Source organism: Notamacropus eugenii, chromosome 3 (assembly GCF_028372415.1).
Source record: "Notamacropus eugenii isolate mMacEug1 chromosome 3, mMacEug1.pri_v2, whole genome shotgun sequence".
In the NCBI taxonomy this organism is placed as follows: domain Eukaryota; kingdom Metazoa; phylum Chordata; class Mammalia; order Diprotodontia; family Macropodidae; genus Notamacropus; species Notamacropus eugenii.
In genome coordinates, this window is record NC_092874.1 from 223,196,259 (window position 1) to 223,213,033 (window position 16,775).

The following is a 16,775-nucleotide window of genomic DNA, read 5'->3' on the forward strand; positions in this document are numbered from 1 at the left end:
GCCAAAGTCTTTTTAAATTCATCGGTTTTCGGTAGAAGCTCTGCTCACGGACCCGCCGTGGGCAGCGCCGCTAGGAGAAGTCCCATTTTACAAAGGGAGAGGTTGGGGGGGAGGGTCGTGCCTTTTAGCAATCCCCCACTTCCGGGGGCAGTGGCCTCGCTCTCTCTCTGAGGCTGCGCACGCGCGCCCACCCCGCAGCCTGCCTCTCCGAAGGTCAACTGCTGCCTCGGCGGCGGCCTCGTTCTCAGCCCCAAGGTCAAGGTCGGAAGCCGCAGGGAAATGAGGCTGAGGTTTCTGGGCGTGGCTCTGTGGTTGGCGGGGGATGCCGTCACCCCTCGTCCCCGCCAGGTGTCGCTCTTCAGCAAGAGTAAGGGCCTTTGCTCGCTTGGGGGCGCCGGGGGCGCCGGCGATGAAGCGGAAGTTCTTTCTGCGGGAGGGGGCCGAGGAGCCGGGCCTGAGGAAGGGGCGTCGGGAAGAGCTCGGAGGCGGCCTGCCCGTGAGCGGCAGACCTCCTCTGCAGAAAGCGCCCTGCGAAGGCCAGCCTGCGCCAGCGTCCCGCCTGCCCGGCCCTTGGGCCCCTGCACCAGGCCTCGCAGGCCGCGGTCTCGGGGTCCCAAATGCTGGGGGGGGCGGGGCCCGCCTTTCAGCCATAATCACAGCGGTCGGAGGATAACCTCCACATCTGACAAATGAGGGAACTGAGGCACGTCTGGGCGCTTCCGTCTGGGGGTGTCACGTCATTTAATTTTTCTTGTCCTGTTTGAAAGGAAAAAAGTCCTTCTACGGGTATTTTTTCTGTGCCAGCTCCAGGGTGGTTTATCACAAACTGGGGATTATACATGCTAAGAGCCTGACAATGTGCTGATTAACGTATTAAGTTACATCAGCTGCCATCAAGCTAGAGAGAGCCAGAGATAAAGGACTTATTAAGTGCGGACCACGTGCCAGGCATTCTGTCAGGGGCTGGAAATGCTGTTCCAGGCCAAAAGACAGCCCCTCCCCAAGCTCACATTCTATGGGAAAAGAACCCACCAAGGGAGCTGGAAGGTGGGGGGCAGCCCCAGTTTGGAGACTGCTACATGAATGCACGTTTGTCTGTCCGTGTTGGTGCTTCATGTTGGAAGAGGACCATGCCATCAGAGAAATGAGAGCGGGACTTGCACCTGACTTTGCTTTGAGGGAGGGAGGGCTGTGCAGGTCACCAGCCTCCCTTCTCCTCCAGAGCCATCTGGGTCCAGTGGCCAGATATCCATCAGGATGGCTAGATAGTGCAGTGAATAGGGTGCCAGACCTGGAATTAAAATCTGGCTTCAGATTCTTACTAAGCTGTGTGACCCTGAGGAAGTCACTTAACCCTGCTTGCCTCAGTGGCCTCATCTGTAAAATGTGCTGGAGAAGGAAATGTCAGACTACTCCGGTATCTCTGCCAAGAAAACCCCAAATAGGGTCCTAAAGAATCAGACATTACTGAAATGACTGAACAAAACCATCACATTAATGCAATAAAATTCCAGCCAAAGATTTATCGCATACCCCTAGAAGAAGGAAATTTAAATAGGAAAGTAAATCTTAAAAAAAAATCTAAAAGGTACTTGCAGATATAAATGTTTCTTATCCAGAGTACAGGGTCATTAATTTATCAAGTAACAATTCCTAACTCATTTCCAAGATCTGTGATTGGTTATAGAGTATGCTGTATATACTCAGATTGGTTATCCCTTGGGATCATGCCATAGCCTATGGGAGGTACCTGCCCCCCGTTTTGAAGAACACTGACAATGTATTTTCAGAAGTTGGGAGGGATAATTAAGAACAATTTAGAGAATCAATATGAATCTCAGTTAGTTGATCCTGGACAAATAATGAATGATTTCTATCATTTCTATTTCTAGAATGTGGAAGAGTACCATTGAAAAATGAGATACAAGAACCTCGAATTATAGGAGGGCACAGGGCTCAGTCTGGATCATGGCCTTGGATAGTTAGTTTGCAGGTTATGACATTTGCTCACCAGTTTACACATTTTTGTGGGGGGTCCTTAATTACAAAAATGTGGGTCATCACTGCTGCCCATTGCCTGGAAAATTATAGGTATGTATTCAGCATTGTGCTATATCAGCAGTTATTTCAGCAGCTCACACATAAAAAAGTGAAATAGGTTGTATACATATATGCATTTTGCAGATAAGGAAACAGACTCAGAGTTAACTGACTGGCTCAAATCCACACAACTATACTCAGTAGCAGGGGTGCAACTCCAATGTAGGTTTTTTAACTTCAAGTCTTCTTTCCATTAAGGTTCCTCTGGGCACTGCTATCACAGGCCAAGAAATACTTCTCTTCCGGTTGTTTTCTGTAGCTGGGGTTCCTCTGAAAACTTAAGGATAAATACCATGAACAGTGGTTCATAGTAACCAAATTGTTTTTTCAGAGAGTTTAGAATGCAGCCCGAAGAAACAAGCAAGGTGTGACAAAGTGACGTTCCTAAGCTAAATGTATATTACATTCTTTGTATGAATATGTGTATATATACATTCTTTAGAATTCTTCCTCTTCCTCTTCTCTGTGTGTACCTCAGTGTATACATAAGATACAAGGTAACTTTATGGAAAGAGTGTTGAATTTTCTATTTGAGGACTTAGATTAATACCTTTTCTCTGTTATTTAACTACCTAGACAAACTTAGTCCTCACTGAATATGTCTTCAATTAATATAAATAACTCTCATAAAGATGTGTATAAATGAGGAATAGGCATAAAAGTCATGAGTACTGGTATTTTCCTGGTCACTTTTTTCAATATTAATAAAATCTGAAATTTTATTCCATGCCTTGGAATCCTCCCCTACTTCATATACCTTGTACATCAATCCCTTAATGTTGTCACAATTATATAACCCCCAACATGGGACCTTTATATACATTTGGTCCATCTACTTATTTTTCTCATCTATATAAATATTTGTAATTTCAAGGCCATTTCTGCATCCCCTAAAAGCATATCTAAAATTTTGATGTTGGGGTCCAAGTGCAATGGTTCAACTATCCTTGGTAGAAAAGTTTGTTATAATAATTTTTACAAATATTTCCCATTTTTTCTACGTTAGTTTCCTTTCATTTTCATCCTTAAATTCCTTGTCTATGACTTTCTTTAGTCGAATGTCTTGCTAAACTTTCTTTAAACTTTCCACTGCTTCTTACTGCTTTATGGGATAATATTGCTCATAATTGTCCACCATCCTTCATCATAAGATCTTACAAATGAGCTTTTCTTCTAGCATAATATGACCTTTGGAAGCCATCACTCTCCATTTGGTGAGTAAGTCAGATGCTTGCTAAGTCATTTTCTGGATTCTTTTGGTCTTCTTGTGGTCACTAATGTATATTGTTTAAAATTATTGTAATCACAATAATGTTAATTCTTATGCTCATTTCAAATTTTTGATGATCAGCTACTCATTTAAATAGTTCCAATTTCTTTTGTGTGACACATTTTTTTATTATTGTTATTCTATCTTCTTGCATTTTGCTAACTGATTGTAGCTCTGACAAATCATTGTTCTGACTGTATAACACTGCCACTGTTAACATGTGACAGTTAATTCACATGTTCAAGATGTTAGTATTCTGCTTGTTTAGCTTGTCTGTCAGAGACAAATCTACCTCTTTAGTGGACACTGGTATTACTACTGCAGCCAAAGGCATTGATACATTTTGAGCTTCACAAGTTTACCTCCTGGAGAATTCCATCTTAGGCTACTCATTTCCCTAAGATCAGGAAGGTTAAAACACAAAAATATAGAGGTAGCCATATGCTCATGGACACATGGTAGCTAGGTGAGAGACAAGTTAGCTGTGCTTTTCCCACCAGCCTTTCTAGATGTAACTGAAAGCAGTCCCTATGTTTCCAAGCCCATAACAAAAGAGAGAAATGAGGAGTGGGTCATCTCTTTTGTATGTCCACCAAATTATAGTTCAGTAGCCAGAAAATTGTCATGTCCCATTTCCAAACTCTAGAATTTATCAGCTAGCTCTTTGGCTCAGGAATCAGTTAGAGAACCCTTTGTCATCATTTGTACAAGCACCTTCCACTGTTCCCTAGCAGTAAGGTTAGAACCAGCACACCCAAGTTGCATATATATGGTGGAACAGAACGAAGCAGGGAATATTTGCACATAATCTGTATAACCTACTAGCAAGGGCGAATTTGAGTATACCCTATGCCCAATATCCTGTTACATAGCAACGTGGGTAGAATGTTAGTATTAAAAAGTATTGGCCTTTACGTTTCTCCAATGCAATTTGAAATACCACACTTAGAAACTAAAATCAAAGTCTTAGATATGCTTATAGGAGAAGATTATGAGGCACTAAAGAGAATAAAAGTGGGAAAAGCAACTGGATAGACCAAATGTATATAAAGGATATCTTTGTTGGAGGTGACAATTGTGAGAACATTGAGGGAGTGATTTTATAAACATATATACCTACATACATACATGTGTGTATGTAAAATAGGGGAGAATTTCCTAGGCATTGAAAAAAGTCTCAGATTTTATTTATACTTAAAAAAGTGACCAGGAAAAAACCCAAAGCTTGGAGTCATTAAAGGAGTTTTATATTTTCATAAAGACAGTCTAGACTGTTCTCCTCTTCTTGATCAATTCTGTGCCCAGATCACTGTCTATATATGTTCTGCCTCAGATATAAATATTGGTGGACAAGTTATATAGGTTATGCATTCAAATGCATGTTATAATCTGAGCAGCAGACTTTTTTCATCTGCTTGGTTCTTCATATATGGATGATTAGGTCCAACTTCTTTGAGAGTGCTTCTAGATCTCCAGTATGCTCAGCAATATTCCAAGGCTTGATGCAACTAAGATGATAACATCCATAAATAGGAGAATTTTTAGGGCCTTTATAACCAAGGGGAATCCCTCCTCAACTTGGATTTTTTGTTGCTTTTATTCCATTTCATGGGAGAATACCTTTGGCAAGTACATATTTAAATAAATCCCTGTTGTTATGTTCCTCCTGTATGGAACTTATGCTTGCAATTGCGTGGGCATAGAGAAATGCTCTTACTCTCACACAGTGTGCTATGGTTTTTGATGGCAAAGAAGAATATTGTGCTATGAGTAAAAGTCAGTCAGTCAACAAATATTTATTAATGTTTCTGCCAGGCACTATATGCTAAGCCCTGGGGGCACAAGAAAGGTCCAAGGCAGTGCCTATCCTTGGGGAACTCATTATAATAGGTGAGACATCAAGCAAACAAATATGTACAAACAAACTATGTATAGGGAATAATTAAAAGAGGGGAAGCACTAGAATTAAGAGGGGCTGGGAAAGGCTTCCTTTAGAATATGGGATATCAGTTGAGATTTAAAGAAGGTTCATAAAAGTTTATATATATATATATGCATATATGCATACACATACAGATATATGTATATGTATGTATATGTATACATATACAACATGAGTGTGTGTATATATCTGATACACTTATATACATATACATATATGAGAATGTGTATATGTTGCCTCTCCCTGCAGGAACTGTTTCACTTTTTTAAGGACACAATAATTGCTTATTACGTGCTTGCTCATTGATTATGATCAGAACATCATTGAACTGGGTTATTTCTGTTATATCTTTAAAGAAATCTTGAATGATTTTGAAGTATGAATGGAAGTCACTTTGTTGAAAAAGAGCCTATAAGGCCATTATTTCACTTTACTGAATCATATCTTTTTCATAATCAACAAATGATAAACACTACGAGGCCTTACATTTGCTACATCTTCATTCAATTATAAATCACTAAAGATATGGTTCATTGTTGAATATAGCTTGGGAAAGCCTGCTTATGCCTTTCATCAAAGATGCCTTCAGTTCATGTATAGATGACTCATAAAGATGTGATGTAGTAAGAGTAGGCACACTGGTTGTTAGTTATTGATGTTCAACTGGTTGCCTTATTTGGTATTGATAAATTCCAAAATTTTTTTCTGTACCTACACAAAGCCCTACTCTGATGCCTAATCATGTCAAGGAGGTGATACTGGGTTCTCAAAGGCTATGCCAGGAGAGTGCAAGCTCTGGGAGGTTCTGCCATGTTGAAAAGACTTTGAGTATTGTTCTACCAACAGATCGAGTCTATTTTCCAAAACCAACCTAGTTGAGTACGTGAAACTCACGACTGTTTGCTTAGTGATGATTTTTTTAAATTTTGCAACACTAACCCAAGAAACAAACAAACAAACAAGATGTACAATGGCTCTTAATTCCATGTAGCTTGCTTCTGCTTCTGTAGTAATGGAAACTGAGAAGCAGCAAAGGCTGCAGAGAGTGCTGCAGATCTCAGAATTGTTTAGATTTTAGCCCATAAACTTTTAATCTGGCTATCAGTACTATTAGTACTCGAATTTCAAGACCTTTCAAGGACCAACAAATGAACATAATGTTGAAGGATCTGAAACATATCAATCTTGACATTCATACATTTACACCAAAATATTTATAACACTTTTTGTGTTAGCAAGGAACTGGAAACAAAGTAGATGCTCCCAAGTTGGGGGAATGACTAGACAAATTATGGTAATATGGGGCAGGGGAGATGAGAGGAAGTGAAGAGTTAAACATGACTACTACATTGCAGAATGGGTGACTGAGAGGGTGGTGGTACCCTCAACAATAATGGAGAAGTAAGAAAGAGTTGAGCATTTGGAGGAAAATGTAATGGCACTGCCACTGTGTGACCTTGGGCTGGTTATCTCTCTACATGTATTTCCTTCTCTGTAAATTGAGGGAGTTGCTTTGTCTCAGAACAATTAGGGGAATGTTCTTCACTCCCCTTGGCAAAGAGGTGGGGAGATTATGGAAATATTGTCTACTCTGTCAGATATGGTCACAGTATTGGTCATCTTTCCAGAACTGTTTTTCCTTAGTAATAAGAGAGGATTTAATGTCAGAGAGTACATTTCATCAAGAAAGTATTATTATATAAAAAGGCATAAATTAAAACTTATAGATCTCCTTATATTATTATTTCATTAGTTCATTTTATTTCATGTTGTTTTATTTTAGAAAGGAAAAACAATGAGAGTTTGACCTAGATAGCTTCTAAGATCCCTTCTGACTCTTAAGTTTATGATAGTACGAACTAGTGAAGATTTCCTTTTTTTAACCTTTTATTTGTGCTTTTAATATAATTTTAAAACAAAAAGATGTTTGTATAATCTAATACTGCAGAGCAAAAGATGAAAAGTTTTAGACTATATTCTTTACCATTGTCATAAAGGTATTTCTTTATTGCAGAGACCCCCAAGTTTGGAGAGCTGTTGTTGGAGGCAATAATCTTTTCCAAAGTACTCAGACTTCCAAGAAAATACAAATTGATACAATCATTATCCATCCACACTTTATCCGAGAAAAATATTTAAATGATATTGCACTTTTTCATTTAAAAAGAGCAGTGCATTATAATAACTATATTCAGCCTATCTGCCTACCATTCTTTGATTTTCAGCCAAACTTGACTAGAAGAACAAGGTGCTTCATAAGTGGCTGGGGCCAAACAAGAGAAAAAGGTAAATGTTGGCCATTTACTAAAAGAATGATCCTTTGCCCAGGTGTATTTGATTGACAGCTGTTGTGGAGGAAAGGAAGTCTGGGGTTGAACACAGATGGTGATTTACAAAAATATCTCTATATACCCTCAAAGACCCTTGGGGTCTAGGGGTGAGTGTCATCCAGGATACATGTTAGTCTTGTGGTTGGCTCTGAAGAACCAGGCAGCTTGTTATATTCTTTTATAGCATGCTCCCATGTGTACAGGAGAGAGTATGAAGATGCAGAGAAGCCATGTGCTATTCCAACAGTTCCCATTCAAGTCTATTCAAACAATGGCCAAGAAATGAGGAAAGAGCAAAAGAAAAGGAATTCAATTTAATTGACCAGTCATTAATGAAGTTGCTGCTCTCTGTAAATTGAGCAACAGCGGCAATGAAACTGATAGTGAACCTGCCTAGGAGTCAGGAAGACTGGAGGTCAAATTCCACCTCTGACGTTGGGTATGTGACCCCGGGCAGTGTGGCAGCCTCTAGGGCTCCAGGCAGCTCTCTCCTTTTCTGGGTTGCATCTGCATCAGTAGAAGGAATTTCAATTCCTTCATTAAGAGTTCTCCACACTGATGTAATAATAGGTTTGATTTGTTTCTAAATTGTGTAACATACATGATTGTCATAGAGTAAGACTATGCTTTAAGAAAGGATGAGCTGGTTGATATTTAGATTTTTAGAAAAACGTGGAAAGACTTGCATAAAAAAATGAGCAAAATAAGCAGAACCAAGAGAATGTTGTACACAGTAACAGCAATATTGTTGTTTCAAGAGCAACTTTAAATAACTTAAGTTGTTTTGAGTATTATAAGTACTCAAATCAACTACAAAGAACCTATGAAGGAAGATGCTATCCTCATCCAGAGAAAGAACTGATAAATAGTAGTATGTATAGTATGGTTTCATACACACATACACACACACATACACACACACACACACACACATATATACATACATTTTTGTGTCTAAGATAGCCTTGGTGAGGAGGGAGGGAGAAAAAAGTACACAGCAGAATACAAAAGAAAACTTAGAAGGAGCACAGAAAAGCAGAGTAGCTTTGAAAGTGATGTGTAGTATTTATTAGATAGTTTTCAAAAAAAAAAGTAAACAGTGTGAGATGGAAATTTGTGATTTTATATTGAATTCTCTTTTTATATTGTGCTGTGTACATGGAAATGTTCTTTTTTTGTCTTTAAGTTCAAAATGAATAAAAATAAATTTTTAAAAATTGTGTAATATGCTGGGGATACCAGGACAAAAAATGAAACACTTGCTGCCCTTAAGGAATTTCTGTTCTACTGGGGAATTGCATCAGGTACTCAGATTAATAAACACAAAGTAAATGGATACCAAGAGGCAGCATGATGCAATAGACTGAGCATTTAGGGGAGTTTGAGGACTTGGATTTGATTCTCAGGTCTTCCATTTACTGTTTATGTGACTCTGAGCAGGTCACTTAACTTCTCAGACTCAGTTTCCTTATGTATAAATTGAGAAGCAGTAGGGGGGGGTGGGGGGGGAGAGCGAAAGAGCATCAGACTAGAAATCTGGGAGACCTGAGTTCAAATCCCACTTCAGAGACTTACTGGTGGTGTGACACTTGGCAAGTCCCTTAACTTCTCTGAGACAGTTTTCTCATCTTCAAATGAAGAAGTGGATTCAGTAACCTCTCAAGTCTCTTCAACTCAGGTTAACAGGAACACTAAATATAGAAAAAGATTTATTTACACAAGAAATATATAGAAGAGACTCATGACCAACCATTCAGATCAACCCTCTCACCCTTCCAACAGGTATCTGTAAAGTGGTTTCTACTTACAAAACGACCCCAGAATTAGTATTGCAGGGTTCTTAATCTGAGGTCTGTGAATTTCTTTTAAAAAAAAAATTTGGTAACTATACTCAGTTTAATTGGTGTTCTTCCTAATCCTGTATATTTTATTTTTATCCATTTAACAATATTATTCACAGCAGAAATTCATAGACTTCCCTAAATTCCCTAAGGGGTCCAGGACCCCCTAAAAAGGCTAAATACCTCTGTTTAATGGGAAACTTGTGTAGAGACATCTAGCAGGAAAAGGGTAATTCTAGGTTCCAGCAGGGGACTGCAATTTTTTTCAGAGGGTTCAGCCAGTGGTTTCTTTCTTGCTTACTCTATGGGGTGTGATATGTCTGTTGTTGGCTGCTTAGCGGATAACTTGGTCCTTCTCTTTTTAAATATTATTTAATAATTTCTTAACATTTGCCAAACCTCTCTAATCTAGACATGAAGCAAGGTCACCAGTATCAGCTATGTCTGTGAAGACATAAAATGTAATCCATGGATGCTCCCTGTAGATTTTTAAAGTTGGATCAGTAGTGGGAATCTGACCCTGAATAGTGGCTACAGTATCATCCTGCTTCACCCTGTCCTTTCTGTTGCTTATCTTATTTCTAGTCAGAGTAACAGGTGTAACTGAAGTCTCAAAGCCCAACTGCATGGAGCCATCCACATTGGTAGAGAAGCACTCAGTCCTGTGAGTACTCTACCATGCAAATGAATGTTAAGGTTTATGTTCCACAGGGATGGAAAATGTGCATGATTTCAAATTCTGTTGAGACATTCCTTAATCCATGGAATCTGGTGGCCCCTTTCCATCATCTATATGACTGCCAAAAATGTAATGAACTTTTTCTTTGGAAAGAAAGTCTGTGAAATGGCAAAATCCCTAATTTCCTAAATGTTTTGTGGGTTTTTTGTTGTAGGTCATTATTCTCCTAATTTGCAAGAAGCAGAAGTTCATTATATTCCTCGAAATGCCTGCAATAGTGAAGAAAGTTATGACGAGCTTGTTCCGTACACTTCATTTTGCGCAGGAGAAGAAGATGGATCTGTTGATACTTGTATGGTGAGGCTCAATAACTTTCCTTTAAAATGTGTGGTCAAATGAGGCAGTTGACAGATCTGCTCAGAAGATACAGAAGCTTGTTGACTTAAGATTTCCAGAGATTGAAACTAGCTTCAACCACTGCCTTCCCAATAATCAGTACTGTAGGTAGCTAAGATCTGTCTTACCTACCTGGAGCTGGCATAGTTCACTACTGATTTTCAGCCCAGGGGTTTGGGGCAAAAGGGAGTGGATCAGATCATCAAAAGGAGGCAGCTGCTAGGATGGGCACACAAACAGGATCATCAGGTTGTGAGGGATCCTGAGAATAGCGCCAGAACTCTGGTGGTGAAGCTTAGTCCTCTGGTCCAAAACAAATTCCTTCTGTCCCCTTTGAAAGAAGTACATTTTTTTGATGGATATCTTTTGTTTTTATAAAACAATCATCTCCCATTCTGATTCTCCATTAAACCCTTTCCTTGTGACCAAAACAAAACAAAACAAAATTGAGTAAAAACATCTGCTACAGAGACTGTCTGGCAATACATAGAATATTCTAATGTAGAAATTTCTCTGCTCTGCAAGAACAGACATGTTTTATAATCTTTTCTCCACAATCTTCATTGTTTCCCCCACCATTCAGAATTCAGCTTCCTTTTCCTATCTCCTCATTCATTGTGTGTCTTATTCTCCTGGTTCTGCTTATTTCATCAGAGCATATAAAATCTTGCTATGTTTCTCAGAATTCTTCATATTTGTCTTTTTTTAAATAACATTCCACTCTGTACATATACTATAATTTTTCTGGCTGTTTCCCAATCTTTTTTTTTGTTTGTTTCTAGCAAAAGAATGCTGCTATGAATATTTTGGTAACACTAGATCTTTATTTCTGTCTCTGACTTCTTTGGGATAAATGCCTAATGAAATTTCTGGGTCAAAGTTTAGTTACTTTTTCTTCATAATTACAAACTGAAATCCAGAGTACTTGAACTGCTTCATAGATCCACTAGTAGACAATATTGGGGTGCCTTTTTCATAGCCTTTCCAGATTTGACTACATCCATCTTTGCTTATCTTTGTCATTTTGCAGAGTCTGAGGTGAAACCTCAGAGTTCTTATAAATATTTACATTAAATTAAATTCTCTATTTGACTTGGAGTATGTTTTGATATGGTCAATTACAGTTTGTAGTTCTTCGTTTGAAAAACAACTCACATTTTAAACAGAATGGAAAAGCAAGATTTGTGCTGATGTTTGTGTACTTTTCTCAGAATCACAGAATTTGAAAGTTGGAAGGGCTCACAGTACCTCCCCCATCTAACCCATACATGAAAAGTCCAGCCTCTGAAGACCTCCAGGGAGAGGAACTACTCCCTTTCCCATTTCTTGAGTCAGCCCATTTTACTTTTATATAGCTTAACTGTTAGCAAGTTTTTCATAACATCTAGCCTGTTACTGACTGCCTGTTACTTTTGGTTTTACCCTCTAGGGCCAAGCTGAACACATTTAGGTCTTCCTCTGCATTACAGTACTTCAAATACTTGACAACATCTATATTATCCTCCCTGAGCCTCCTCTTCTCCAGGCTAGACATCTCCACTTCTTTCAACTGATCCTCAAAGTAGATGGCCTTTAGCTATCCCAATTCCTGTCTTCTGGATTCTTCTTAGCTTTATCAACATCCTTCTTAAACTGTAATACCCAGAACTGGGCTCAGTAGACCCAAGGAGGTGTAATAACACTAACCACCCTAGCCCCTACTGTGGGAGAAGGTCAGGTATGGTAGATTTCATTCCTCCTCCAGGGTTCTCTGGTAGCCTTCAGGGATTTGGGGGTATCTAGGCTCTTTGCCATTGGCACCAGCCCCCACCAATGGTGCTACCCCCTTGTAGGGGATGCAAGCTTCCCTGTACGCAGTTACATTAGCTACTAATGGTCAGATTAGCTTTGACAAAGGAATATTTACTTCAAGGTAGAATCACAAATATACAAATATATTTGTCCCAACCAGTAGGAAACATAATTCTCCTTTTCCCCTTTCACTTCAATCCCTTGGGGAGAGGAAGGGAATTAGGTTCATAGTTTAGTTTGGTTCCCATAAAGCACAATCCCAGTTAAAAGTCCAAAATGCCCCTTGGACTTGAGTCCCAGGCATCCTAACTTTTCAGGGTTTCTGTATGAGGCTGTCTGGATATACCATCACCCTGAATGGTGGCCCCAAGGTCTCGATGGCTCATGAGGATCACCTTTGACCCCTGAAACAGAGAAGGACAAACAACATGAAACAGAAACAAACAATCTGCAGACTCATTTCTCGGAGCCAGGGTAAAAGAGAAGGAGCGAGGGAAAGAAAGTTGTTCTGCTTTCATCTGGTCAGTTCATGGAGTCCTAACTGAGGGTGGTGAGCTAGGATCTTCAGCCTGTGGATACAGCAGATAAGAGTTCCAAAAAGAGCCCAGCAGGAAGAGTAGTGGGAAAAAGGGCTGCCAGAAAAGGGATTGAATGATTCAGTCTTGCCAGTTTCAAAGGCAAAGGCAGTCAATTGAAGGAGGCTGTCCCCATTCACATGGTAGGGAACAAGGAGGCCTCCATGTAGGCAAGCCTGACGTGATCCAAAGGCCCCTCAAGGGTGCCACCGCATGAGGAGAGAACAGGGTATGTCCAGTTTAGCCCAGGTTACAAGGTCAGAGTACAGTGAATGCTTTGCCTCCTTGTATCTGAAAACTGTGTCTCTTAAGGCAGCCCAAATTATATTAGCTCTTTTTGGCTGCCACATCATTTGAGCTGCAGTCCATTAAAACCACTAAGATATTTTCAGAACAGCTATTGTCTAACCATGTCTCCCCCACTTCATACAGATAAAGTTGCTGTTTGGTATCCCAAAGGAAAACTCTAAATTGAACTAAATTGAAAACTCTAAATAAAATTGCTTCCTGTTACGTTTCAGCTCAGTGCTGTGGCCTGTCAAGATCTTTTAATACCCACTGTTAGATATCCCACAGTCCATTTCTATAAGCATACCCAGAATTCTTGTGGTAACTGTCTTTTACCTTGAAGAAGAAGAATATCTGACTGGGAAGGTGATCTTAAAATGAAACCCCTTCCCAACTTTCTGTATATTTTTGTTGTTTTTATTGCTCCTTCATGTTGCAAGAAAACTATTATATGATTTAGATCTCCCTTGTCTGATATATTTGTCTTCTTGGCTAATTTTGCAAAATTGCTTCTCTGTTGTTGTAGCAATAGAATTTGATGAAGATATGTGTGAGGTAGGTGGTAATCAGGAGATCCTTGATCAATTGAGTTCCTCTTACCATATAATCCAACTGAAGAAATTTCAGATGCTTGAGAGGCAGGACAGATGCAATGAAATGCTAAAGCTTTGCTTTCAGACTTTGAGTAGTTGTATTTGTAGATTGTAGATTTGTAGATTGTGAGAAGCCAGTAATGGCCCACTCACACTTTGTAAGAGTCCACCCTTTTCAGCTTTTGTGGGCTGGTTTAAAGAAAGTTAGAGAAATACTTATACTTCTTAACTCCTCCCAGAGGAGTTTAAAAATCATAAGCAAGCTCTGAGAAGTGATTCATCTTTGACAATAAAGAAAAGAATCAATGATAGAGGAAGAACCCAACTTTTTGAGAGAGAATGGCTTGCTGTTGGGTTTTTTTCACTTGTGCCTCTTCCAGAATGCCACAGGGAATGTGAGAAGGTTTTTTTATCTTCCTATGTCTCCATTGGCAATGATGCTTTGCAGTATAGCAGTTCACTGTATCGAACAGAGAGAAGACCTAGAGAGTTTACTATGCATGATGGAGGAAAGCCAGGAGCCCAATGGAAACACAAACTCAACAGAGATGATGTACAAGACAGACATTTCAAGAGTGTCCAACTCTTCATGACTCCATTTAGGGTTTTCTTGACAACGATATTGGAGTGATTTGCCCTTTTCTTCTCCAACTCATTTTTACAAATCAGGAAACTGAGGTAAACAAGGCTAAGTGACTTGCCCAGGGTCACACAGTCAGTAAGTGTCTGAGGCTCCATTGGAACTCAGGAAGATGAGTCTTCCTGACTTCAGGCACCACCTAGCCACTCTAATAATGATAATGAGATTTTAAAGTTTTATTTTAGTTACATATTTTTGAACTAGATTTACTGATTTTCCACTGCTTCTGTTATTTTCTCTTTCTTCAGGAAAATTCTGTTTTTTAGTGAAACTATGTATTTTTACATCGTTCATGGAGAAGTTGAGTTTCATTATCATCTTGTCTTTTTAAAACTTAAAAAAAAACTGATGTCAAGTCTCCTTACTGACATTAAATCTTTTATTTACTGTCATTATCAGCCATGAAATTAGTTTTACAGTAGTTCCACCTTTGTTTTATGGGGCATTGTTGATGTTAATATGTTGTTGTTGGGTTTTTTTTCCATCTGATGTCTTCTCTTCATATTCTCAGTGTGGCATAGCATTGTGGGTAGAGAGTTGGCCTCAGAAACATGAAGACCTGGGTTCAAGTCTTGCTGCTAGCACATAATGACTATGTGACTGCAGCCAAATCACTTAACCTCTCAATGGTCTGGACAACTCTCTAAGGCTAATATGTTTCAGAAAAGGTTCCAAAATCTCCATATTCCTCAACCAGGGGCTCTCATATCAATAAAATCATAAGTTGAGTTAAATATAACATGTACATTTATATTTTGTATACATATCCATTGTGTTGGAACTTTTTTCCTACTTGCTTTTTTTTTCTTTTCTGAGGCAATTTTCTTTTTGAAGGTTGTTTTTTTTTTTTTGGTTATCACTTTTCTCTAGAATATCTTTTGCTGTTTTCAGGAACAAATCTGGGGAGGTGGCCACACTATGAGGTGCACCCTAGATTTGGGAGAGCAAATATCAGAGAACTCAGAGAAAGAATAGGTGGGATCCTATGGCCTAACATTTTATAAGGGAGGACTATTAATTTTAGGGATGGAATTCTTCCAAGAATAAATCTCTTAAGACTCAAGGAGAAACAATTCTGTTGAGGAAAAGGGAAAGTTATCAAAAGATGGATATGGATACAAAAATAATTAACCAACTGGCTTAGATTTTAAGAATACAAAAGCAAGAACAAGTAATGGAAAAAACATTACATAGTTCTATATAGTGTCATAAAGCTTAAGTTCAACTCCCTGCATATTTCACCCAGTGAGAGGGAAAATAGAAAATATGTATGTAGTAGGAGAATTAAGCATAATTACTATGAGTATTTGCAAGCTGGGAATAAAATTAAAATGTATGTTCTAAATATATAGAGGTCAAGTATAATATTGCAAATACTCTACTTTTTCCATGACTTAAAGAATGCTTGAACACGTATTGATATCATTTGGGGGCCTTTTTTTTGACAGGGTGACAGTGGTGGACCTTTGATGTGCTATATTCCAGAATCTAAAAGATATTTCCTAATGGGAATTACCAGTTTTGGATTTGGCTGTGGCAAAAAACATTTTCCTGGAGTTTATACTGGGGTGCAGTTCTACAAAATGTGGGTTAACAATGTAGTGCTTCTGTCAGCAGCTGAAGACACATATAAAATTAAAGCTGTACAAGAAAAGATAATGTTAATTGTCTTCATCATTCTACTAGTGGATACATAAAGCAGCACTGAGGTTATAGTAACTTCATTTTGTAGTGAACCTGTCATTTTTCATCTCTGCACTGAACAAAGATGATAATGATTCATTCTTTGATGAACTATCTGTCCTCAGGTTCTCATATCAGCAATTTTTGTTGACATAAAAGGTATGGTTCAGAATTTAATACTGAATCACATCCTTTGCATGTGTAAGCATATCAAATGTAATAATAATAATGTATTTAGAATACCTTTCCCAGTGTTCATATTAAACATGCTATGTAAACATGTCCTTTATAATAAAAACAATAATCTAAATAAAGTATAATGGAAATCATAGTTGCTTATTTTTTTGAAATTTATTTGAATATTCTTCATGTTTTTCTTAAAATTAAGATTCTTTTACCTACTTGACAATATCCTATCATGATTTATAAACTTTGAGACTGTTGTTTTCTTTGGGGTTTCCAAAACATATTTAAAGAGATAAATATTTACTCAGAGTTTTAATTTCAGATAGCCAGTTCCTTAATAGAATTGCTAAAATTATACGAGTTTTGGTTTCAACATTCTCTGAGGGGAGAGAGATTTGCTCAAGTAGTACTGTCCATTGCTGCGAATTTTTTGCTGACTGTGACCTTGGTTTATCCCCTTC

The 16,775-nt window shown here is 38.6% G+C and overlaps 1 protein-coding gene across 1 annotated transcript; it reads left to right on the forward strand.

Annotated features, from left to right (window-relative positions):
* Window positions 1-245: 245 nt before the first annotated feature.
* Window positions 246-16,457, forward strand: LOC140534062 (transmembrane protease serine 12-like). Its single transcript, XM_072654679.1, has 5 exons — window positions 246-367; window positions 1,893-2,091; window positions 7,327-7,598; window positions 10,377-10,519; window positions 15,894-16,457. The coding sequence occupies exons 1-5, from the start codon at window positions 280-282 to the stop codon at window positions 16,140-16,142; spliced, it is 951 nt and encodes a 316-aa protein (XP_072510780.1). The 5' UTR covers window positions 246-279; the 3' UTR covers window positions 16,143-16,457.
* The last annotated feature ends 318 nt before the right edge of the window (window positions 16,458-16,775 follow it).